Consider the following 26,731-nt stretch of genomic DNA (forward strand, 5'->3'; position numbering starts at 1 on the left):
AAGGTAGTTCAGCGAACGCATAGCAAAGGTCGCTGAAGAAAACATCCACTTTCCATTCCTGTCCATGGTCCTAGAATCCTTGTTAGGAGGATGGACAGGTACTAAAGGATCCGCAAGTTCCTTCTTAGTGGCGGCCGCCACCACCATAGCATCCACAGAAACGCCCTTGGAAAGAAACTGTTTGTCCGTAGGGGCTGTAATAAACTTGGATGGCCTCCTGGGGACAGGTTCCACAGAATCTGGAGCTGCTCACGCCTTTCGAGCCACTACCTGCATAAGTGGGTCGAAAGGCGGAGACACCCAGGAGGTGGAGGGTCGGGATCCAAAAGCCTCCAGGTATACCGACTCATCCTCGGAGGGATCAATGGATGGCCAATTCCCCCTCTGTTTGAGGAGCTCAAGGATGTCTGAAAAGGAGACATCCTCAGAGGGGGATCATGGGGAACCCTCCGACTCATCTAAGTCGGTATCAGATGTAGTAGACTCAGGGGAGTCTGTGTGTTTCCTCTTACACGTCCTCTTCCAAGGGGGTTCACCTGCAGGATCAGGAGAAACTTCGAAGAGGAGGAAATTCCCAATGGGGAAACCTGGGGCGATGGATCCCTGGGCCTGAGAGCAAGAGGCTGGCAAGAGGTGTCTACAGGCACCGAAGAGGGAGGAGCTAAAGGGATGGACCGTTGACCTGGCTCAGGAGCCAGGACACTCCTCATCACCTCAAAGGCTCCCCTCCCCGGGAGACCGGAATATCCCCGTTCCGAGGAAACAGGAATTCCCGGCTCCACTGAGAGGGAAGGCTCCGAGGCCGATGTCGGTGCTGAGCTTACCAAAGCCGAAGCCCCGAGAGGGAGAGCGGGGTCGGACAAGGGTCCGATGCCACTAGCCCCCTCGGAGCTGACCAGGGAAACTCGACAACTGGATCCCTCCAAGGAAGGTCTCATGGAAGAGATCGGAGCCGAAGAGGGATGTATCAGCTCCGGCGCCGAAACAGTCGCTGTCACGAGAAGCTCCATCTCCGAACTCTGGTGGGGAGTCGGAGGAGGAAGTTCAAGGGGTAAAGCAATAGCCGAAGTCTGCTGAGACGGGCTATGGAGCATTTGGGCCAGTGCCTGCGACTTTAACAGCCTGCTTACCACCCTCTCTAAGTCGTGGTCAGACAGCCTGGAAGATCTCGAAGATCGGCTCCGATGACTCCGCTCCGACAAAAGAGGAGACCCCGGAGCCGAGTGGATACTCTCCAACGAAGGGGACCGAGATCTCTTTCGGGACGAAGTCATCGGAGCCAAAGTCCCCTGATGAATTCCAGATGGAGCCAAAGGTTTCTCAGCTCCGATACTGGATAAGGTGTCGGCTCCAGCCGGAGCCGACAAGGCAACAGTAGATTGGGTGTCGGAACTGATCGGTGCCGAGCCCACTACTTTAGAAGCAGAAAGATCGGCTCCAGCTGGAGCTGATCTCGGCTCCGACGGAGCCGGAGCCACCGGAGGAGGCTTAGACACTGTAGCCTGAACCTTCGGAGGCTTAGAAGGTTTACTGGACCCTGTTTTAGAGGGAGAACCTTCTGGCTTAAGCAAGCCACGGAGGATCAATTTATTCCTCCTTTCCTGCAGGACTCTCTGGCTAAAAGAGTGACACAAAGCACAGGAGTCCTGCAGGTGCAAAGGCCCCAGGCAGTAAACACAAGAAGTGTGACCGTCTGTCAGAAACATTTTCTGACAGCACGAGTCACACTTCTTGAAGCCTGAGACCTTGCCTTCCTTAGACATAGTCCTGGAGGAAGAAAGTCACACACACCCCAACAATCACACAATTAATCCCCAAACACACAGACACACAGGTGGGGATTAAGCAAGGGGGTCTAGGCCTAACTGAAAACCCTTTTAGAATTATAAAAGAATTTAAAAGTTTTTAACTATAAGGGGAATAGGGTGGGCTGTAGAAACACTACACACTATAAAAAGGGGAATAAGGGAGAAATAATCCCTGACTAAGCTTTCTGAAAATATCAACTTACCTCAGCTGGCAAAAAGGAGACCTCTTTCGCTAAGCGGCAAACGAGATCTGAGGTAGTTCCGCCTTGCATCATGGGATACAGGGTTGCCTCGAGCTGGTAAAAGGAGTTCTCAAGCTAAAGCAAGTGCCGAGTCAGAGCCGAGGATCGGCTCCGAACCCATCCAGCAAGAATGAAGGCGAGATTGACAACTTAACATCTGATGGTTTAATAAACATGTTTCTTGTTTAAAACAGGGCAAGACTTGAATAATTCATGTAATGTTGCTTAGGTTATATGATACATAGCAATATATGTGAAGTCTAATGTTTGTTTAATGTTAATTTAACACAATTTGATTACTTTTGTATAAATGAAAATATGCCTATGTCACAAGTGATGACTCAATAAAGATGTTTAAAAAAGATTATTAGAACTTAATTTGTTACCCCAGATATGACAATCTGGAACTTCTCAACAAAAATTAACAATGAACCATTTTCAGAACTAAATAAAAAGTTATTCTTAAAATCTGCAGGAAAGTCAACATCCTCACTTTACTAGAAAATCTACATATGGGAATTTCTGCATACAGTCTTTCTTACACCTCATAAATGTAAACAAATATATAAAACAGGAAAAAAGAAATGCTGAAGGAGTAATGAAGTTCCTAATGCTGACTGGTTACACGTGATAATGGATTATAAGCTGGTGACTTCCTCTTGGAGTGATTTTAGAAACTTTTCTCAGGCTTTGTGGTCAGACAATTGCATTATTACTGACTCCTTGAAACTATTTAATGTCCCAGTTCTAGCAGCTATACCTATTTCTTAAATACCTCTTCTTTGGGCAATACATGCCACTGCAAGAAAAGTTATAACAAAAAAAAATGGAAACATAAAACTGAATTAGCATTTGGTGAATTTGTGTGCCTGGCTAAGACTGTAAAAATGAGTTGTCAACTATAAGAATGAGAACTTTAAACATAACTTAGCAGTACACATCTTGACAAAAGCTCGATGATTTACTGGAAAAGTACTAATTACTAAGACTATATTAATATTCTTGTTATGGACTTTTGTAAATATTGTTTATCTTGTTATACACTGTTTTAAATGTTGATGGACTTGTTAAACCAAATAAATAGTTTAAAAATAGTTGCTTAGCAACAATCTTTCTACACTCATGAATATTATCCATACACACCATTATTTTCTCTTTAGCACTCTGCATTTGCACCTCTTCTTGTTCTGTGAGATTCCCCTTATTCTGCAATACTTTAACATTTGCCAGCCCTTTTAAATTACTGATATTACTTCTTAACTATCTCTCATTCTCATTTATTTCTACCATATTTTTAAAGTCCATTTTATCCTACTCACTAACTATAACTTCTGAAAAGAATTCTATCTTCCCTAATAACTCTGAATCTATCTTCATCCCTGGGCAAATCAACAGCAGCAACAAAACCAACCATCTCTTAATGCTAAATATTAATATTAGAAGTATCAAAAATGAAATACATGAACTCCAGGCTACAATAGCACAATACTCCCCATAGTTGCTTTAACAGAATCCAGGCTAAATAAAAACATAATTACCTCAGAAGTTCTCCCTACCAGCTACAATATCATTAGACAAGACAGACCACTTCGTAAAGGGGGTGGAACTGCCTTACTGTATAATTCCAACTTAACTTGATGTCAAATACCAAACTCCTCCCCCTCTCGCAATAATCGGGACATACTTACCTCCCAATTCCAACTTCACCCTAAAAAGATCATCACCATGATTGTGATCTATACTCCACCTGGTAATACACCTGCTAGCTTTGAAGACTTCTTATCCTGGTGTTCTTCTACATACTCTCAAGAAACCCTTATTCTGGGGGATTTCAACCTAGATTGGTTCAACTGTATATCATAACCACCAAGTATTCTAATAAATCTCCATGGCTACCGGCAGCTTTTCCAAGCTCCAATTAGATGTGATAAGAAATTTAAAATGGAATACATCCTTGACTAGGTCCTAACTAACAACCCTGCATTGCACCCCCACACAGGCAGTCTCCCAGATACCTTAAGTGACCACAACGAAACATACCTTATACATAGTAGAACAAGCCTATGCAAAACCACTAACTATAAATCCACTAGAAACACAAAAAATTTATCTCCTGAGGTCCTCAATACTCTACTCTATAACTGTGACTGGACCCCCCCCTAATAACCCTCCCAATTGACCAGGCTGTAGCATATTTCAAAAACCTTGTCTACAACACCTAGACACTGTCGCTCCATTGTGCAAAATCAAGGTTAGAACCTCTACAAATCCCTGACTCAGTAAAGAAAACAAACAAGTCCTCAAGTCCAGAGACACTGCCTGGCTTTACTATCAAAAAAACAAAGAAACAAAAAGCCTAACTAAGCACCAATAACTGTGCAACCGTGCAAAAAATGCATTAGGCTGGAAAAAAATCCTACTACATGACATTACAACTAAATAGCAACACAACCCCCCAAAATTTTGGAAAAATATAAACCAGCTACTAAAATCCACCCAAAAGGCTACGCCCAAACCAACCACCCCTAACACTAAAGTTACCATTGAAACACAATTCAACTCTCACTTTGTAAACTCAGTTCTTTCCTTAGTATCACAAGACAGTTCCAACCTCACTATCCCCCAACACAAATAATACTAATACAAGCTTTACCCTCAAAACAGTTTTCACCACCTCAATCAAAAGCATGCTCTCCAAACTAAAAACCTCATCAACAGCAGCCGACCTACTCCCCAGCTATTTCTTGAAACTCACAGCAGATACTATTGCTATCCCCAATCTCCACTCTCATAAACAGATCAGTTGTTGAAAACTATGTGCCCAAACTTTGGAAAATATCCTATGTTACACCCATACATAAAGGCGGGACCTACACTGAACTTAATAACTATAGACCCATTGCTATACTCTCCCTCCGGCCAAAATCCTAGAAAAATGCATCTATACCCAATTGCTAAGATATCTCCTAGACAACAACATCCTCTCACCTACTCAACATGGTTTCAGACCTGCCCATAGTACCACAACAGCCCTCCTCTGCTTCACAGACACAATAAACCATCTCAAAAACGAAGGCCTGCAGGTGTCAACTCTTTTTTTGGATAAGTCCAAAGCATTTGATACAGTCTCTCACCAAATTCTGCTTAACAAACTAAACCAATATCACCTATCAAATTCCACTCTAATCTGGTTCCAAAGCTACTTATCTGACAGATACCAGGCTGTGAAATGGGAAAATTCTCTCTTTTCTCAGCTGCCCAAAACTATAGGAGTCCCACAGGGTTCTATCTTAGGACCACTACTGTTCAGAATCTTCACAAATGACCTCCATACCTCCACACAGCATGCATCTATCATTCAGTATGCAGACGATACTACCTTAATTTGTGCTGCACAAAATATTCCCACCCTCCTGCAAACAACTCAACTAGCATTCGCTGATATTGAAAACCACCTTACCAAAGCCCAACTTATCCTCAATCCAAAGAAAACTCAGCTTATGATTATAACCAGTTCTAACAAAAACACTGATAACTGTCAATTCACTATCGACTCCACATATGCTACTCCAACTGCTCCAGTGGCACAGGCTAAGCTATTGGGAATAACCATAGACTCCCACCTAAAATTTGATAGTCATCTCAACTTAACTATTAAAAAAGTACATGACAAACTGGGATCACTCTACCATATCAAACCGTTTCTTACCAACAAAACAAGATCAGGCATTGCTTACTCCCAGCTTCTATCCACCCTACTCTATGCATCTCCCATTCTGACTAATCTCAACAAAGCTGAACTAAGCAAAATGAAAGCCCACTATAACAGAATTGCCTGCTTTGCTGCAAATTGCTGATATAGAACTCATCACTGTATTGCTTTGGCTTGAACTGCCTAACCTACACTCTATTACCTCCCCAATAAGTGTCTTGCCCTTAAAAACCTAGTACAACATCAATCACCCAGAAGGCCTCTTAGATCATCAAGAAAACTACTACTAGACGTCATCAACAGCTATAACAGTTTTGGAGACACACTATATAGTAGTTCAGTGGATAAAAAAATGGAACTCTCTCTCCTCACTAGCATACAAAACACATTGTCTAAAGACTCCTTTAAAAACCTCATTAGGCAACATCTCAAGCAAAGTTGGCAGTGCCCTGACTGCTCCCCAGGCTAGTGAAAGTGGATAAGGTACACATACTAAGCCTAGAGTACTTGACAACAGTTTTCACTCTTACTCACAAACTCTGGCTAATGTACAATTTATGTACTGTACCTATGTACTATGTATACATTCTACTTATGTTTCAAATTTCAGATGTACACCACAAATCTATTAATTACCTTTATTTTTAAATTAATGTTTTCTTGTTTCTTCTCTCCACTGTAACTGTTGATGTACTGCATTCCATTGTAAAAACATGTCTATTGTAATTTGTGTGTATACTGATCATGTCTAAATATCTAAACGTATCTGTAATTATTTTTCTGTGTAGAGCTTTTCTCCCCGGGCCTCTGCTGAAAAAGGGCCTTTTTGGCTCAGTCAGACACCCCCGGTTAACAAATGTAAAATAAAATAAATAATACATAACTCTAGAATAAGTTCTACTATCCATTCCTTAACTACCTGTCTTTTTAACAGCTAGGTGGGAAAGAGCAAGTGTCATATTTTTACTTCATTATCCTGCATTTTTACCTTAGTTTTTATTGGTGTATGATCTGAAACAGATATTGGATGTATGCCAATGCTTTCAATTAAATGCACATGTTCTGTGAAATATAATTTCTACCTAGACTAGCTTAGTTATTGTACCTTGGGGAATAATAAGTAAATTCTATCAGAGTTCCTGTGACTAAATTTACATCTTCCATAACAAATATTTTCATAAATTTCTTAAGAAATTTGCTCATTTTTATTATATTTTCCCTTTTATGTCCATCTGAAACATCCTCACTATTGTAAATCAATTCCAGTCCCAACCTATAAGTAATATTCCCCACTCAAAGCTGATTTCTCCCAAAATTTTTAAATTCCAAAATAGCATTTTTTGGTGGAATATAAACCATGTAAGCGTAATCGTCCTTCCTTGCCAATAGCCCCCTACTGCCACAAATCTACCATTATTGTCTTTTTTTCCTCTTCCATCACTGTTGGAGCCCCTCTAATGATCTAGGCTAAAGTTTAATCTTTCTATCAGCAACCAATGCCCTCCCTCACCTTTCTTCTGAAAATGTACCCCCACTATCCTTCCTTGTCTCTAGTATGAACAGTTCTTAGTTACATTAACCGTCTTCTTTAGCAGTAATTTCCGCATTGCTATGTCCCTTTCCCTGAAGGCCTCTACAAATACACAAAGCACTCCAGGTGAGGTCTGTCAAATGTCTGGAAGAGTGGGGAAATAGTTTCTTTTTTTCCTAGGGTCTAACCATCTTTGGATAAATATGAACATCCTGTTCAAATTGACTGCAGCCTTGTCACTGTATACAAGATAAGATTATCTAGTTGTGTGGTTAGCACCACTCCTATGTTCCTCTTAATGCTGTGTCATACTGAGTTCCACCCCACTAGGCTGCATTTTACCCCCAAGGCTGTAGTGTCCCAGTTGCAGTAACTTGCAAATGTCAGTGCTGAATCTTTTCTTAGCGGCCACCTCTCCTCCCATCTTGTCACTTTCCTTAGATCTCTCTATAGGCATTCTCCTCCTTTACTCACTGTGGAACCTCTCTTTGTGTTGCCTGTCACTAGGTCAGTCCTGATTTTAATTCCTTTTGTTACATCAGAGGTGAACACATTAAAGAGCACTGGGCGTAGTATTTCTTTATAATGTCGGCAGCCTTTCTTCTGTAGACTTTTTCTCATTCCTTTACCAGCAGTAAGGTCATGTTATTATGCTGACAGTTTCAGGGCAATTCCTGCTACATTCTCATAAACTGGAACAGCTGCAGTTTCTCTCTAGTCTTTCAGTACCTTCCAATTGGTCAGTTCATTGACTAATATTTTACTGTATTCTTCACTTAACTGTCTGTTTTCATTAACTTTCATATCATTGTAATTCTACGTATGTTCATTTACTATTCTATGTATGCACATTTTTTTTACTGTTATATCATTATTACTCTATGTATGTACGTACATTTATTGTGTAAATCTTGTATGACTGCTTTCTACTTATTCTGTAAAATGAAGCAATTCTCCCCAGGCCTCTGCTGAAAATGGGACTTGTGTCCAGTCGGATTTCCTAATGAATTAAAGCAATACATAAAGAAATAAACATTTCAGTAAGAAATTTTATTAGTTTTAGGGGTAACACATATAACAGTCTCATCTTTTCTCACCCTATTTCTGTTATGCCCTCCTAGAATCTACTGCACTGTCTCTATCCATGTTTCATTATCCCCCCATATCCCCTACACTCCCCACACACACCTTTTCTTCTCCAAGACCGGTAATCTTCTCCTTGCCGCTTTCATGAGGAAAGAGATGTTAAATTTAACACCTTTACTTACTTGTGTTCCTCATGTTTTTCCTCCTTCTGATCACTTTCACCACATCTGCCTTATACTTTTCCACTTGGCTATATACAAGAAAGAATCTCCCACCCCCAGTTTTCTCATCTATTAATTTCTTTTCCACATTGGCTTAGCTGCATTATTTTCTTTAGATGTCTTCCTTATAGCCATTGTGTGCTACATTTGTATCTCATATAGTTTCTACTTTGCTTGCACTGCCTTTTTTTTTAAAACATTTTTATTAACTGCACATATTGCACAGTGTCATGGGAATGCATACCATTATAAAAACAGCTATAAAAACACAAGCAAAAAAGCTATTACTTTTCCTGCATTGTCTTCTTGATCATTGTGCTTAACCACAAAGATCTCTTTCTTTTATTGTGCTTTTTTCTGAACCCAATCTCTACTGTAAACTTACACTGTCCTCATGTTTCCTGACAGCTTGTTGGCTCCATTAGTTCTTTGCAATTCCACAGGTTGTATGATTTTATTACTCTCAATCCTGTTTAAAATCATTCCTCTATAAATACACATGTTTGTCTCATGTGGAGCATCCTTTCTGCTCCTGCAGTAAACTACACAATTGTGTAACCACTCATTTTCTTTACTGCCACCTCTAACACATTCTGCCTTGCACAGAACTAGATCCAGGATAAAAATGTTTCTAGTGTATCCTGTACAAGTTGAGTGAATCCTTCAGTATCCAGAATTTCTATCAGTTCCTTCTTGTTTCCTCACAGGATCTGGGGATGATATTTCAATTCACCTCTGGAAAGTTTGTGAACCTACATCTTAACTATATTTCTCTTCCCACTTCTTGTCCCTATCATTTCCGTCTGTTTTGACCTTGCTCTTCAGCGTAAAAGGTTGCTACTAAAATTAAACTGCCAGCTCTCACCTTCCACCCTCCTCTAGTTTGATTTTTTCCAGCAATGCTCTCATTTACTCTAGCAATATCAGCTGCAGTTGCATACTTACACACATAATTATTATCTTACTGGGTTCTAACCCCCAACAGTAATAAACAAGTTAAACTAACAAGAATATGGAGTAAACTACTAGTTTACATTCATAGGATATGTAATCTGGCTGTGGAACAAAACAAAAATTCAAAGCATTTAGGTCTTCATGGAATGTTTACATGGGAACTGGGCTTCAAAAAGCAAACAGATGTTACATTCCTCCACATTAGCTGCACACATAAGCATAAAGAAAGTAAAACAAGAATTTACCTATAACCAGAGATGTTTACTAAAAGAAGATTGGAAAATGTAGCATATCCTATATCCAAAATGGTCCTCATCACTGGGTGAAGAATGTGAAGGTTTACTTTGATCTCATGTTTTGCTTTCACAAAGCTGTCATGCCAAGGGTTGGAAAACTGCACATACCTATAAGGAAGCAGCACAGAATAAAAAGATGAACATGCAGAAAAAAATCAAATGTTTAGCAGTCTCTCAGAGAAAAATATATTTTATCTGTAAACACAAACAAGTTGTCTTGCATATATAACTTTATATTGGGGCCTCCATAATCAAGATTTGCATTTTTCCATTGGCATTTGCAATATAATACAACATGATAATTAACAGTTAACTAATTAGGTTATAAGAGTGACTGAAGTAAAGACCCTCATTAAAATACAAAACACAAATCTGAATACTAAATGATTACAATAATTAATTATTCAAGAATTAACCAAATTGTTTTGGAAAGTTAATACTTGCTACTGCAAAGTCTTCTGCAGTTATTTGTTTATGAGCATTATGCAATACGATTAATATTCTGGCACTAACCTGCAAAGTTTTTCATTTTCATACAATTGTTAGCTGGGTAAAGCCACTAGGCATAATGGCCTGTTTTCAAAAGTAACCCAAGAGCAGTGTCTGGTTAAGAGACTTGCTCAAAGTCACACAGTAGGCCAATGGAGCTAGAAGGAATCAAACTCAACACTACAGCATAACTTTTAACAGCTGATAGCCCTGATCATGTGCACTTAACTGCTTCCCACCCAAAGAACTGTCTAGTAGACTAACTAAGAATCTCAATTTCCTTAATGATCACTATGATAAGAAAATGAAAATAAATAAATAAAAATGGAACTCAGTATAGTTTGCAATATTATTGTCCCTGATGCACTACAGTTCCTGTTTTTTTCATTTGTTCTACCCAAAATGGTCTGATCGGGCAGTCAGCTGACACGGTTTTGTTTTTGGCTAAGTTTTCTCATTTCCATCTCTGCAGTGTCATTAGATGGCATTACTCTGTCAATCTGTTGTGCCCATTCACTTTGAATGACACAACTCAGAATTACTGCTTATTTTTACAATCTCTGGACAAAGTTTAGCTTGTTATGGCAGCAAAGACAGTCATCGTCATTAAGGAGCTGTTTTATTCCATCTAGGCACAAAAAATAATTTGTCCTAAGACCAAAAGACATATTTGTATAAATTACGGATGTATAAATAACTGGTATTTCTTGCTCCAGGCAGCCTTCTATGCCAAAATATTCTGCGGCACCTAGTTTACTAGGCTTGCTTAGTGTTGCTGTTTAGTGCTTTTAGCAGCAGATTAAAAGATTATTTATACTGCTTGTATATGACTGCAAAGTCAATTGCTTTTTTTGGAAAGCTGTTTTACTTCATTTAGGGACGAAAACTTTTATTTTTATCATATGACACTGATCACAACTAGATAGTCCTCTTATACACCATATATGTTGTCTGGAGTTTGTAGCGACTTAGTAAAATTGTGGGGCATTCATACTGTGGAGCAGAAGCTAGCCATACATCAAGCTTAAATCTGTACACTTATCCCACTGATCAATGGTAACAAATCCATGGGGGGAGGTTAAACTAGTACTTATAATGGTGGCTGAGTAAAGTTTTAGTACAATGAAGAAGAAGGGGATAATTCACATTAACTGAACCTCACAAATTCAAGATTCACTACCTATAATGGTACCAAGTGCACTAATGTATGTAGGTGAAAAGTAATTATAAACTGTTAAGATAGCAACTGTGAAATCAGTTTCAGTTGTTAACAGTCACCTGCATAGCAAAGGTGTAATGGAAGCTGTGCCACCAGCAACAAAGGGAAAAGAAACATTATCTTTACTTGCCTTGAATAATAAAACTGATACAACTGATAATATCACCCTGATTGAATCTAAGGTACTGATCAATATCTCTGAACTGAAGATGCTGGCCTTAAACAACAAAGCAAAGACTGAGAAACGGGCAAGGGAGTCATGGTTTACAGACAATAGCCAGTGGCGGATTTAGGCTTTGGCGCAGGGGCGCACGCCTCCCCCTTTTGGTTAACCCACACATCCTGAAGGCAGAAAAAAATAAAAAGCTTTTAAAAAATAAAGTCTCTCCACTCGCGAGTGCGGAACGTGTTTACATCCGCAGTGCCAGAGTATTCTCCTTTAAGGAAGACCCGGCATCGCACATGCATGTGCCAACGCAGATGTAAACACATTCCGCACTCGCGCGCGGAATTTTAACTAGCAGTTCTGTGAGTTGTTGTTGTGTCTTTCAGCTTTTCCCGATTAGGGGTCGCCACAGCAGAACTCCGGTCCACGTTGCATTTTCCATGACTGTAAGTAAAAAATTTTTATGAGGCTGCACACAATTTGGTTGTTTTATATATGTGAATATTTTAGATTTGATTTCCCATAACACAGTTTGGTAATTTTCACATTGTCTATCAGCCTTAATTTTAACTCCATTTCTTGCTGTGATCTTGCTGTATTAATGGGGCTCTAGCTAAAATAGGTCCAGTCTGTGAGTATGGATAGCAGATTTCATTAAATAAATAAATTGAAAGAATGTGGCTAAGCATTTCATTTACTACCATATATATTTCTTAGGCTTGCTTTTCTTATTGGCCTGCATATTTGTTTGGCTGCATGTGGAAGACGTTAGCCATTATAACAATTACTTTATGTCTTGTCACCTGTGGTTCAGTGAGTGGCTAGAAAACAAATATGAATTTTATCATGCAGGAGGTTGAGGTGACTGTTAATATACACTACACAGATGTCACCCTTCTTGTGGGTCAAGATGGCAATGAAGAGCTGAGGCAGTACAGGTGGGTTGAGGTGGTCTTGGATGTAAATGTCATTGGTGGGCATGGAAGCTGGAGTACAGCCATTCTAGAATTTAATGTCATTAAGCACAACGCTAAGGAGGAGGTCCAGGACCTTGGTCTGCTGTGGAGTAGTAGAGGGTCCTCACAGCAATGACAAGAATTAATAGATAATGTCTGTTTGTTACTCTTAGTAAAACATGACTCCGTTTTTGGAATCACTGGGGCATGGATGTGGGTGCACCATGGAGGGAATGTTACTGCTTACTTAGATATGTTTATCATGGAGTATTGCTTAAAGTACATTAACTACATATACAGACTACTACACAATGATCAGCTGATGCTGATGATGGCTATTTCAGTATAGGTGGTGATGGAACTAGTAGACTATCATCCTGTGGGCCCTGCAGTCATGTAGGGTCATCTTGTGGAGGTGGGATGCAAGTCTGACACACGACTGTAAGTATACATGTACTCTAAATGCCTGACAGGGTTTGTGGAAGTATGCTGTAGTGTTCCCCCACAGCTGCCTAGGCAATGCAACCTCTTTTATAGGTGAGCTAATACACGTTCATTTATGTTAATGTCCACTCCTCTGTGCATGCTTGTATACCACCTACTGTGGTGTCTGTGATGACAGTATGGTTCTAAAGGATAGCTGGCACGATGTTGGGGGCTGTTACCCACACTTTTGTTACAAATATACATACTAACTGTGTGACTGCTGTACATATCCCTATTCCCACTTAAATTCCCACTGTTCTGAGTGCACTCATGATCCTTGACCACCTTCAATGGTCTGGTAATTGGCACACGAATGCCAACTGTTGGCATCACAATTTTTTTTGGGACTGATAGCACACACATCTGTGTAGTGACATCACCTGATAACTTAAGGAATAAATTATTTGCACAGGCAGTCACATCATCAGTGAAAGGTTTCTGGATCTCAGTGTCTGTGGCATCCATTGTACACAGTTTACCTGGCACATGGCATATAGTGTGGAATTCACTCATCACAGGTGTCCACTCAGCCTGCATCCAAGGCATGTGACTATTCATCACTGCATTTGACAGCAGACTCTTGAGAAACTTTGTAGGATCTGGTTTATAAATGCTTTCAAAACCCCAGTAATATCTCCAGTTAGTTTGTGTAAAGTTCCATTGGTCAGCACAGTCACTGATAAATGACATGCTGTTCCGTGGAATGTTTATTTCCTTTCTCCCTGCAGCTGATGTTCAGCTGCCACCAGCTCTTGGCTCAATCTGACCCATACCTGAGACTAGTGAAGAGTCAAAACACACTAGTATTGCATCAAACTTCTGCTGGGGAGTGTGCCTCACCTCCCACAACAAAGCACATCTTTACAAGCTCTGCATTTCCTGCATTAAGAAAGTGCATGCTCTCTTCCATGCATGGTCAAACCTCAACTTAAGAAGTATACTTCTTACAGCATATAGCTCACCAGGCACTTCATGCAGCTATTCCAGGGAGCCTAGGCTACCTCCCTCCCCCTAGGTGTGTTGGCATTGACCACTCACTCCTATCTTCCCCACCCAGTCCCAGTGCCCATGCATCTAATCAAACAGAAGTTGCCCAGAGATCAGAGTAATATTTATTACACCTGCTGTTTTTACTGTTTAAGTGGTAGCGGGGTTATGGACATATAGGATTTAGACATGTAGGACTTCTGCATTACTAATTAGTGGATGGTATACTTCAGTGGCTGGCAGGATACATACACCATCTGCATGTCTTGCAGTATTGTCATGGCTTCTCTAGAACGCATAAGGGAGAAGCCCTACTTAGCAGTAGGTATTGATTGCTGTATATACAGGCTCAGTAATGAGATGCAAGCAGTGTATTGTGGTGAAGCACAGGTTGTTAACTAGGGAGCAAGTGATATAGTCCCTCACCCCTTTTGTCCTACTCTTCCTGGGTACAGAGGCAGTGAATCACTGGCTACAAAGATCATCTGCATCCTACTGGAAGACATAACCCCTTTTTTATAAGCTGTGCTATATAGAAGGACTTTTTTACCTCAGTAGACACATTGGTTAAAATTTAGGTCACTGTCCAGATAACTTCCCAAATCCAAACAAGCTTACTCATAGGGTCTTAATGTCATTGTGGTTCTTCCCTGAGGTAGATGACTTCCCAAATAATACAATAATGCATTTATTGACATTTATTTTCGGTCCATGATTCTGGCACAAGTTATTTTATTCAGTGACTGCTCCCTAACTTGCAGCCATGTGCAATCTTAGTCAGCAGAGCCCCCTTGGTATTGAGTTTACTTCAGAGAAGTAGATGCTAAAGTGGGGATTTGTCAAAAAGCTTGACCAGGTTGAGGCATGCAGTGTGTACCCTTTTACCTTCCAATGCATTGGTAACCTTTTCAAAAAAGTCCACCAAACTGAGTAAGCATAACCTGCCCTTGACAAATCCAAACTGAAATAGGATCAGTGTTTGGAGGTTTCCTGTTTCCTAATAAGTCTTTCCATGACTTTGCATATTAGGCTGATCAGACATTAAAGTAGATTTTGTGTTACTGTCCTTTGTGAAATGCTACGGTAGTTAGATTTGTTTTCATACTTTGCATATAACTTAACTTACTTAGTTTTTAGGACTTTTTTCATAATATGTAGTTCCTTAACTTGCTATACTCTTTTTAATTAACTGAACTTCACTTGGGCACATAAAATGATTTACTTAAATTAACTTTGCTGGTTTCACATAAATCATTATTTACTTTGCTAAGGGTATTGTTGGGGTGATATCACCTTCACTGGGACTCTCTGCTAGGATACCACAATGCATATGTCAGGTTTGCTTTAGAAAACAACTCAAGTAATCTCAGTGGTATCCCCAAAGTCTCAAACAACCCACTAAACAAGTATAGTGGGTCCAAAAACAAAACAGTGTAAGAAACTTCTCCGTGTGGAAGATTTTCAATCCATATATAACTAGTTTAATATACAGTGATTAACTAGATATATATATATATGGACTGAAAATGTTCCACACAGAGAAGTTTCTTACACTGTTTTGCGTTAGAAAATAACTAAGTTGGCATGGGCAACCAAACATATCTTCCAGGTATGTTTTAAAACAACTGGTAATGTCTGTAAATACGCTGTGTGCTGGACAGGAGTTGTGTACCTCCACTAACACAGCCACACCAAGTTCTTTGGATCCTAGGAGAATATCAGGCTAACTGCCCTGAAGGGTAATTTTAAGTCTAGCTAATAAGCAGAGGTCAGAATCAAACCTAGTACTTTGCGTCTATGAAGTGAAGACCTTAACCATTATGCTAAGTCCACTCCCACTGAGTTCCAACTGATTGTATGTTGCAGTGTTTTCACACATGCTGATAGAATATGTTAAGGTGATCTTTTCACTTTCTCTTCTGCTTTCTCACCTCACTCGTCGACTTTCCAGACTGTGCCCCCCCCCCTTTGCAAAATCCTGGCTCCGCCACTGATAGCTACCTAGGATGCTCAGCTACAAGAAACTCAGATGGCTGCTGCAGAGAAATAGGACAAGAATAAACTACAGAAGAAAATCAACAGAAGAAACTACATGCAACTGACTGATTTAAAGGAAGGATCAGAAAGACAAAAACATGGTGAGCTTCTTGAGGGAAACCCTTCCTTATGCTCTGTAGATGACTTTTAAACTGATGCTTGGTGCTGAGACAACACAGAAAGTCCTGAAGCCACATTCAAAAGTAGCACAAAAGCCAAAGCAGGTCATTCGTACAGTGATTAACTTTCCAGAGAGCTTGACCTTTAGGCATGCACCTACTTGCAGACAACTAATTTCCTAACTAATGTTATGTTCCTCCACATATATAAATTCAATCATATATTTGTCTATATTCAAGTGTTTAAAGTCTTGCTCTATTTGATACTATGTATATATTTTTGTTTTACATTTTTATCCTATAAATGTGTTAACATTCATTTTTTTGCCAATTTTGTTTATAATTCTATTACTTATTGTGATAATTTGTATGTAAGCTTAGACTAAAGCTTTTCCCCAGGCCGCCACTGAAAATGGGCACTGTCCCAGTCAGACCACCCCAATAAACAAATGTAAAATAAATAAATAAAACTAATCATCTATCAACGGCAGACTGCTAAAAATAAATATAAGAATTTCTAGCTCCTAAATGAGCCAATATGCATCATTTACCAGAACAAGCATTCTCTGGGCTGGAATTCATGCAAGCCCCACCTCTCAAGGCTAAGTTCAAAGAATACATGCATATACTAAATTACAACTGTCTCAGGTGCAGACTTTGTGGTGGAGATTACATCAAACAGCCAAGTGTCTGGAGTGCTGCAGGACTCTAGTGTTAGATTTGCACCATCTGTTATTTCTCCAAAGCATTTGGATACACTGTTAAAACAATACTACTATGCTAATACATCTGACTAGAAAGCAGCATTATTTCAGATCTGAAGTTCAAACTGTCAGATTCGGTCACCGACATGGAGACTTTAGAAACCAGTGCTACTGATGCGGATGAGAGGATTGTCAAAATTTGAAATCAAGTGGAGTTTCCGTTCCAACAGAACAACACACTGTTATAGAAATTCACATACTTACAAAAATAGAGGCTGGACAAATAAAACTGCTTAGATTATGTAAGATTCCTGTTTATAATAATATAAAATTAATAAAGTTGACCTCAGATTAATGTTGGCAAACGAAAGATTATACTACTATGTGAAAAATACTCATTTAGACAGTGCTATTCTGAATCAGTGTCCTGGCAGTATATAAGAGTCTAGTCCACTCCTAGGCTGCTTAATGAAAAAGAGTGGTTTTCCTTCTATTTCCTCAAAAAAACTGCATATTATCCACCTATCATTGAGAAGTTGTCATTGCTAGAACATGGCTGCAGCAGGACTGGTGGTTGATATAGAAAGCCAGGGGTGCCTACTGTTACCTAAGCTGCAGTGCTCTACTTCAACATTAACTGCAGTCAATGGAAGATTACTTTCAATGCATGGGACCCAGTAGCAATGGCAGTTCACAGAAGAAATCAACTTTCTTTTTTATCAGTGGCTCTAACAGAAATTTTATCTACTGGCTTCCTCACTGTGTTAATACTAAGAAATGCAGAATGTGAATCACAGTTCTTTCAGGGGACAAGCTCTCTTTTGCACTTTTTTTACTTGTTGGTGCCAAAGGCATCTATATTGTCATTCATGGGACATTACTGAACATTCTGTAAACATTCCATTGAAAGACTACTTTTAGTCTTTTACCCAGAGCTGTAACTAGCAAAAGGCTTCATAGTCACCTGCCAGGGCCTTTAGCTAGTAATGGAATATGAGCAAGGTGACCATTTTGTTACAGGACCTAAACTGGGACACTTGAGGGTCATCCCGGGAAGCCAGGTCTGCAATCCCATTCTCCCAGCCCCCATGGGAGTGGAGATAGGGCAGCCATGTCATCTCGCATCGGGGCAGGCAGGTTGGCCGCCCGTCCTTCACCAGGCACTGTGGGGATGCCACTCTGTGAACAGCACCAGCCAGGAGGCAAGAGGCCACATGCCAGAAGGCTTGAAGCTATGCACATTCGTCGGCACCTGGCACCGTGGGGGTGAGAGACTGAGGTGTGCCGCAAAAGTGCAGAGATGGGGGGGGCCCAGTGCCATCTCCCCTGCGAGTTTGAAAGCCCTAGCTGCAAGGCAAATTGGAGAACCAGTGTCACAGAAGTCTGGATGAGGGACTGTCTGAGGCTTCGTGGCTCATCAGAGTTCCATGAGGCTGGGAAGATCCCCTGAGATGCTCCAAGAGCACAAATGACACTGCATGATTTGGCAGCAGTTAGGAGATATGTAAACCTGGAAAAGAGCTCTCTCTCTCCTGGGTAGAAGTGGAACCCCAGAGGGGGTAAGTCCTGATGGAAGTCTGAAAGGGAGAGAGAGAGGTGGAAAGTGACTGGTACAGGACAGTTCTCACCTGGGTGGGGGGGTATGGACCCTGCCCCCTCTGGGACAGAGGTCTGGAAGAGGGAGACAGGCAGACAGTGGCAGGGGCTGGGCAAGCTCCTGCCTGGGTGAGGGGGGTTAGGCAGCACTCCCCACAATGGAAGTCCTTAAGGGAGTATCAGGGAAGATAGCAGTGGGGCCTGGAGAGCTCCTGCCTGGGTGAGTGAGGTCAGGCACAGCCTCCCCATGATGGAAGTCCTTAAGGGAGCAACTGGCAGACAGTGGTGGGGCCTGGAGAGCTCCTGCTGGGTGAGTGGGGTTAGGCAGAGCTCCCCATGATGGAAGTCATTGAGGAAGCACCAGGGTGGATGGCAGAAGAGCCTGGAGAGCTCCTGCCGAGGAGAAGGCATCCAACTTCAACCCATAACCGACGGCATCCTTGAAAAATCTAAAAGATCCCAGAGCTGCTCTGGATGGGAAAAGCAAGGGGACTCTGAAGCCTTCATTAGAGCAGATCCCCTCAGTGGCCGAGGGGAGTTCCAGAGGAGCAGACGGGATTGGAGGGAAGCTCCCCTGAGACGGTCCGAGGGCATGAGTGATCCGGCATGATTTGGCAGCCTGCAGGAAACATGCAGGTGGCGGAGTCCCCTGACATGGGTGGGGGCTGCGGCTGGGGAAGGTCTCTTGACCAGGTTGAAGGGGAGGACTGTAGGGTTTGGTCCTGACAAAAGTCAGTATGGGAGCACCAGGCAGATGGGTGTAGGGCCTGGAGAGCTCCTGCCTGGGTTAATGGGGTCAAGCAGACCCCCCCATGATGGAAGTCCTTGAGGGAGGGAGGGAGTGACTGACTGCTGGCGGCAGGGCCTGGAAGGCTCCTGCCAGTGTGAAGCCATACGACCTTACCCCATACCCAATGGCATCTCCGAAAAATTGCAAAGTCCCCGGAGCTGCTTAGGATGGGAAAGCAGGGGGACTGGCCACCCTGGGAAGCCAAGTCACCATTCAGACTGAGCAGTCTAAACTGGGACATTTCTGTGTCCAAAGACAATGTTTGGGATTTCGGGACAGAGACTTCCAAACTGGGACTGTCCTGGAAGAACTGGGACCATTGGTCACCTTGAATATGAGGCCTCTTCAACCAACATTCTTTCTGTCATTCCTCTTGTTCTCTCGATTTCCGCAGAACTTAGCGTGTACACTGAGTTCTATTTTTTTTCAACTAAAGGAATTAAAGACTCAGCAGGTCTGATTACCAAAACAGTTCTATTTTTCAACAAAAGTTAAAAAAGACAGCAGGTGCGACTATTAAAACAGTCCTGCTTCTGTGGGTACTGGTTGGGCTGTTAGAAGCAACCATCTGCTGAAGCTGCATTAGCCAAAAGCATACCTCATCTGGCCATGATTTTCAGTGATGCCCCTAACCATGACTCAAATTTTAGATCTTTCCCTCTTAATCTCTCCTAAAACTAGTATGTTTTTAACAAAAGGCGGTAAATTAAATTAGTAAATAATGACAGTACTTAAGAGTTCTATACTTTTACTTCAGAAAATGCATATCAATTCACATGCTCTTATTTTGTCAATGTCTCATGTTAATAGTACTAATATTTTAAAAATGTCCCTGATTGTTTCTAGATTTGTCCCTGAATGGTTGAGAGCCATGGCAAACAGCTGCCTGAGATATCCTGATTGAAAATGAAAGGGAGAACATTTTGTCTGTGTTGTTTATGGAACAAGACAGCAAGACCATGAGAATATATTCAAGTTTGCATACTAAACCAAAGCTGTTTTGTGGGTATTTTTTTCTGAAAAATGTCCTGTTTTCACACTCCAAATATCCTGTCAACAAAAAACATGCAGAATAAGGGGGATAAAGGCAGTGAGTGGCTACTGCAGCAGTGATTACTCGAACATCTACTATAACTGTAAGTTTACTTGCACAATTGTACTATGTTCATCATACAGATCACTGTTGCAGTAGCCTTAGCTATATTGGTAGAGTACCATAGCTTATAGACAAACAACTGGTGTCAGAGCCATGGACTAAAACTAAATATCAAGAAATGCATAATAGTATCCTTCGGGAAGTCATCCACCCCTTGTATCTATCATATTGACAACACACCACTTAGAGCTGACCCAGTAGTCAGGGACTTAGGGACACACATAGACAGTAAATAGAAGTTATGTCCTTACCATAACGTTCCATGTGAGAGTGTTCAATCTCGCCTTGGTTCTTACACATGGGTTCGGAGCCGATCCTCGGCTCCGTGTCGGCCGCCTGCAAGCTCTGCATCGAGAAGAAGCTCGAGATCACCTAATACCCACAATCCCCCTCTGCCTTTACCCCGATCTAGTTTGCCGCTGCAGCGTTCGCATCACTGGGTCGAGCTCGAGCACCTCAGATAAGATTTAGAATTTTATTCTTATTTTTTCTCTGGTACTTTAGTATTAGAAACTGTTTAATAATAATTTGTGTGAGTGTGGTAAGGTATAGGGAAATCTCGGTTCCGTTTAAGTTATAAAACTTAGTCAGAGTTCTCTTCGGGGCCTACCACCACTCCTTGGATTTGACAACTGGATTGACACATTACTGGATTTGACAATTTTACCGGACTTGACTGTTTTTTCTGGATTTGACTATATTTCACCTATCTTTGACATGTCTGAAAAGGCCAAATCAGGTTTTAAGCGTTGCCAGTGTGGGCAAAAAATGTCAGTAACTGACAACCATAGTTCCTGTGTCTACTGTCTTGGCCCTCTCCACCTGCAAGAAGACTGTTCTATTTGTCATTCTTTCAGTGGGAGGGTCATGACAGATAGGCGCAGGAAGTTAATGGACAGGGGTTTATTAAAACCTTCCTTTCAGGAGGCTCTGGATGCTTCTGACCAGGCATCCAAGTCCTCGAAGGATTCGAAGACGTCGGAGCCCAAGTCATCGGCTCCGAGCTCTTCCACTAAAGTTAGATCACCGGTTCCACAGACTTCGGGGCCGAGTGTTCAACTGGTGTCAGTTTCCGGGCCTCGAGCCTTGGAACCGGTGATGGAGCTCCCTCCTTCGACACTATTGAGGTCGGCTCCATCTTCGGCTCCTTCGACCCATTCTTCTAAGCTTTCCGATATCGATGTGGACCGTGTGGTGCAGAAGTTATTGGAACATTCGGCCCTATCCAAGCTTATTTCGGTTTCCACCCAGTTGGTGTCGAAACTTGAAGGCCTCCCATTGTCTCCATCTGTTCCTCCTCTGAGACCTGTCCAGTCTTTGGAGCCGGAAGAGGTTGATCTACTGGTTGTGGAGCCCTCGGGTCCAGAACCGTCCTTTTCTCGGTCTGTTCCTTTCACCTCGACTCCATCGGACCCAGTACCGGAGTCTCGGAGCCGACGATCTGTCCTTGGTTCCGGGGCCAAGAGTCGAACCGACGTTTCGGTTCTGACTCTTCCCCTCGGGGCCTCGGCGCGGATCGATTCGGCTCCGTCCTCGGGGTCGATGCCTTCGGTGCCTGTCTCGGGGATTCTTCCCATTTCTTTGGAACCAGGAGATTCTTCGACTCGGGACCCGGGGGCCTTTGATCTTATGAGGAAGGTGTTGTCTACCCAGACAACCACATCAGTAGAAGCATCCTCTCCTCCCTGTAAAGGACCGTTATCTTCCTCTGCACCAACGGCCACATCTAAGCGTCGAGCACCGGTGTCTCAGCCACCCCTGGAGGGTGCCCCCTCTTCCTCGGAGGCTTCTTCGGATGCTCCCCCCGAAGAGGTCCCTAGGAAAAGATTGTGTAAGAGGAGACACTTAGATTCTCCACAGGAATCTTTAACATCCGATACTGACTTGGATGAGTCAGAAGGGTCCCCAAAGTCACCTACGGAAGATGTCTCTTTTTCCGACATATTGGAGATTCTTAAGCAGAGAGGTGATTGGCAGTCCCTCCCCCCTTCTGAGGATGAGTCAGTACTGCTGAAGGCATTTGGTGCTCGCCCTTCCTCCTCCTGGGTCACTCCGCCCTTCGATGAGTTAATGGAGTTGATTGCTCGAAGGGCGTGGGAGACACCTGACACGGTGGAACCAGTCCCTAGGAAGCCTAATAAGTACATCACTGCACCCCAAGACAAGGCTTACCTCACTAAAGGAGTTCCAGTAGACGCCATGGTGGTGGCAGCGGCCACAAAAAAGGAGATGTCGAAGTCTTCCTCATCTGTCCATCCGCCTAACAGAGATTCTAGGACTATGGACAGATACGGGAAGCGCATATTTAGTTCAGCGGCTTTTTCTATGCGTTCCCTGAACTATTTGACTCATTTTACACGTTTACAGAGGGATCTAGTCAAAGAGTTGGGAGATACCCTCCAGGGTATCACATAGACAGTAATCTAGCCTTTGACCATCATGTGTCTACAGTAGTGGGGAAAACATTCTATGTTGCACAACTTATAAACAAAGGTATAGTATCTAAGTCCAAGGAAGTAATTGTTCCACTGTATTTGGCATTCAACAGATCTATCACTGAGTACAATGCCCTCCAGGCATATTCAACAACTGGAATGTCCATAGAGGTTCCTCACTAAAAGAATACAGGGTGTAAGTAGCATGTCCTAGCAGACCGCCTCAAGGTCGTATACCTGTATTCTATCTCTTACAAGCTGTTGAGGGGAGATCTACGCCTAGCATACAGGGCATTGCCAGACCCCACACTGATGGACCTTCTACATATCCACAAAATAAACAGCACCAGAATTATATAGTAAAAAATAAACAACAACACGACTCGAAACGGTGCAATAAAAGCAAGTAAATAAAAATAAAATAAAAGTACTGAGCCTGCAAGGCTTAAAATAAAACCAATTTTTAATACACAACAGAGAACAAGGTAAAACAAAGTAAGCGCTTTCACGGTTCTCACACCACTTCATCAGACATTCTCACTACAAAAAGAAAGCAATTAAATAAGATTACAAAGAAACAATCAAACCAATAAAAGACAACCCTCTAATTAAAAAGACTATACTAGTGTTTCAGAGGGCGTGCTGTCAAAAAAAGGTTTTCAAGTAAAAACACCATTGAGACCTGGAGGTCTCTCTGCGTTAAGAAGCAGTATCCACTTCTGTTCTGCTGCTTCTGTACGATTGGGTAGGTCACCACCCCTCATATCCAAGTCTAAAACCTGAAGTAAAAAAATGCAAAACATGTGTTATCCCATTTTCTAAAGTATGTAATGCCAAAGCATTACTTTCTTTTTTATTCCTAATGTCCCTTTGGTGCTCTAAAACCCTTTCTTTAAGGGATCTATTAGTCTTACCTATGTAAAAAAAAACATGGCACAACTGGCAGGAGGCAAAGTAAACAATGTTAGCTGTTTTACAATCAGCATAAAAACTAACATTAATGGTAAAACCTATGTTGGGATGTGTATATGTTTGGAGGGTACTAATATATTTGCAAGCTGAACAATTCCTACGGGAAAGGTGCCAGTCTTAGTAGCCTCTAACCTATTGTTAACAGAGGAAGATCTATAACAAAGATGTTTCTTTTTTTTATTTCCCCCTCTGACCCTGGGGGAAAATTCACAACGTGCATCCAGTAAAGCTCTTTGGAATTTCCACAACCATATTTTTCCACCCTTCTGGCCCTTGGGATAAGGCCTGGTAGGGACGGAAAAATGTGCTCCCACGGCAGAGTTTTGCCATCTTGTTTGCACCTGGTAAGAGTCTCTTTAATCTTTGGCCTGAACAAAGACAAGCCGTCAAAAGGGGCATCTATAAAGGAAGACTTAAAGGGTTCAGAAAACTAACAAAGGCTCATCCAGGAATGCCTCCTCAGAGCTATTCCTGTGCCTGCTGCCCTACTCGCTCCATCGGCTGTGTAGGAGACGAGGTGCATGGAGGAGTTTACTACAGAATTTAGAGTCGCAAGCTGAGAGTTTACCTTGTCCAGCACTCCTGCAGCTGTAGCACCCTGGAGAGTATCTCCTAGCTCTTTCAGGAGATCCCTCTGAAGTCAGGTAAAATCTGGCACCCCTGCAGCTGTAGCACCCTGGAGAGTATCTCCTAGCTCTTTCAGGAGATACCTCTGAAGTCGGGTAAAATGGGATAAATAGTTCAGTGACCTAAGAGTAAAGGCCGCTGAAGAGAACATACGCTTCCCATATCTGTCCATTGTTTGAGACTCCTTATTTGGCAGATGGACAGATGAAGAAAAAGATAAAGAGAAGCCACCACCACCATATTATCTACTGGAACACCTTTGGTCAAGAATTGCTTATCGTTCAGGGCAGTAATAAACTTGTTGGGCCTCCTCAGAACAGGTTCCATGGATTCTAGAGAGTCCCACGCCTTTTGACTACTCCAAGGAGTTGGTTGAAAGGCGGAGACACCCAAAAGTTGGAGGGTCAACAGCCGAATGCCTCCAGGTATACAGACTCATTTTCAGAAGGGGAGAAGGTCTTCCAGCCACCTCTCTGCTTCAGGATCTCCAAGATGTCTGAAAAGAAGACATCCTCAAGAGGGTGACCATGGGGACCCTACTGAATCCTCTAAGTCCGTATCCAATGTGACAGACTCAGGGGAGTCTAGGTGTTCCCTCTTACAGGTTCTCTTCTGAGGGATCTCCTCAGAGGGATACACTGGGAGGTTTCAGAAGAGCGTGTCTCACCCACTGGGGCATCCTGGGGTATCGGCTCTCTACACTTGAGCTGGAAGGATGGTGTTGAGGTTGGGAGTGGCCCTTTCGGGGGAAAAGTAGTTACAGCCGAGGGTAGAGCAGTCTTGGAGGAGAGCACACTCCTCATCACCCCGAAGGCACCACGATCCTGGCCCGAGGGAGCCTCTGGCTCCGAGGAACTGGGAGACCTCCCCCACCCTAAGGATGATGGCTCTGAGGCTGATGTCGGCTCTGAACTCACCTTCACTGAAGCCCCGAGTGGAAGAGTTGGAGCCAACAATAGTCCAATTCGACTCTCCCCCCTGGAGCCGATGAGGGAGTGTCAGCTCCCAGAGCCCTCGATGCAAGACAACATCGACGAGATCTGAGTGGAGGTCGGAACTGAGACACCAGGGATGGTTTTCGGGTCCAACAGTTCCACCACAAGGATCTCCAGGCACTCTGGCTTCGAACGCATCTGAGTCGGAGGAGGAATGGAAAGTAAGGTAGATTCGGTAGTCAGCTCCATGTCCTTCTGGGTTGGGCTCGAGAGAATTTTTGCTAGGGCCAGTGTCCAAAGCAACCTCCTAACCACCCGCTCCACATCATTGTCTGATAGGCTCCTGGATGATCGAGAGGAATGGGTGGATAATCTGTGGCTACCCGCCACCAATTGCAGCAGAGGTGACTGTGCCTCCAAACGGACTGGCTCCAAGGACAGTGACGGGCTCTTTTTTTGGCTCCAAGACGGTACCGATATGTCAGGTGGAACTGATGTAGTCTTAGCCTTCTGAGAACTGACAGACTTCAGATCCAAAGTAACTTGTTTCTCTTGTCTCTAATTTAAACGGCAAAACCTTCAAAGTTTAAGGAAATAAGAGGAAAGGAGAGCCCTCTAACTAAAAACGGGCTAAGCAAGGGGGGGAGGGCAAAAATAAATCCTCTGACTTAAATGGATTTGTTTAAGAAGAAGCTAAATTTCAGCCGGGATAGGAGAAAGGCCTGAAAGAATGATGGTCCACACTGAAGCAGCAAAAAACACAGCGAAAGAACCTACAACCATGCTTAAAAGGCACCCGAAAGAGTAAGCTATTTAACAAAGTTAAATTATCAAAGATTTAACTCCTAAAAATCAAACAAAAAGCAAAGTATGAAAGAACTTAGCCTGAGCCAGCGAAAAAGCAATCCCGAAGTAGCAAGCGGTAAATGAGATCTGGGTAACTGTCACTAGGCATCTTGGGATAGGGTGTAGCCTCAAGCCAGTGAAAGCTTTCAAGCTTTAGTATGTGGCTGAGTCGGAACCGATGCCCAGTAATGAACCCAACCATCAAGAATGCAGATGAGATAGGACAACATAACATCTAGCATTTCCACCAAAAGAGTATTCTTTTTACAAATATCAAAACACGAATCTGGAACATCAGGTAATGTTGATGTTGGGGTCATGCTGATTTTAGGTACCATTCAATCTTTCTCAAGAGGAATCT

General features: G+C 42.4%; 1 protein-coding gene across 1 annotated transcript in view; it reads right to left on the reverse strand.

The window, feature by feature from the left end:
- The window catches only part of DNAH12 (dynein axonemal heavy chain 12), a 4,520,724-nt gene that overhangs the window by 4,314,933 nt on the left and 179,060 nt on the right, over positions 1–26,731 (reverse strand). Inside the window, exon 4 of the mRNA XM_044078497.1 lies at positions 9,800–9,958. Coding sequence (XP_043934432.1) covers positions 9,800–9,958 — 159 coding nt within the window. The remainder of the gene's footprint in view (positions 1–9,799; positions 9,959–26,731) is intronic.

Source organism: Protopterus annectens, chromosome 7.part1 (genome assembly GCF_019279795.1).
Source record: "Protopterus annectens isolate FY-2018-M chromosome 7.part1, PAN1.0, whole genome shotgun sequence".
NCBI classification, from domain to species: Eukaryota; Metazoa; Chordata; order Ceratodontiformes; family Protopteridae; genus Protopterus; species Protopterus annectens.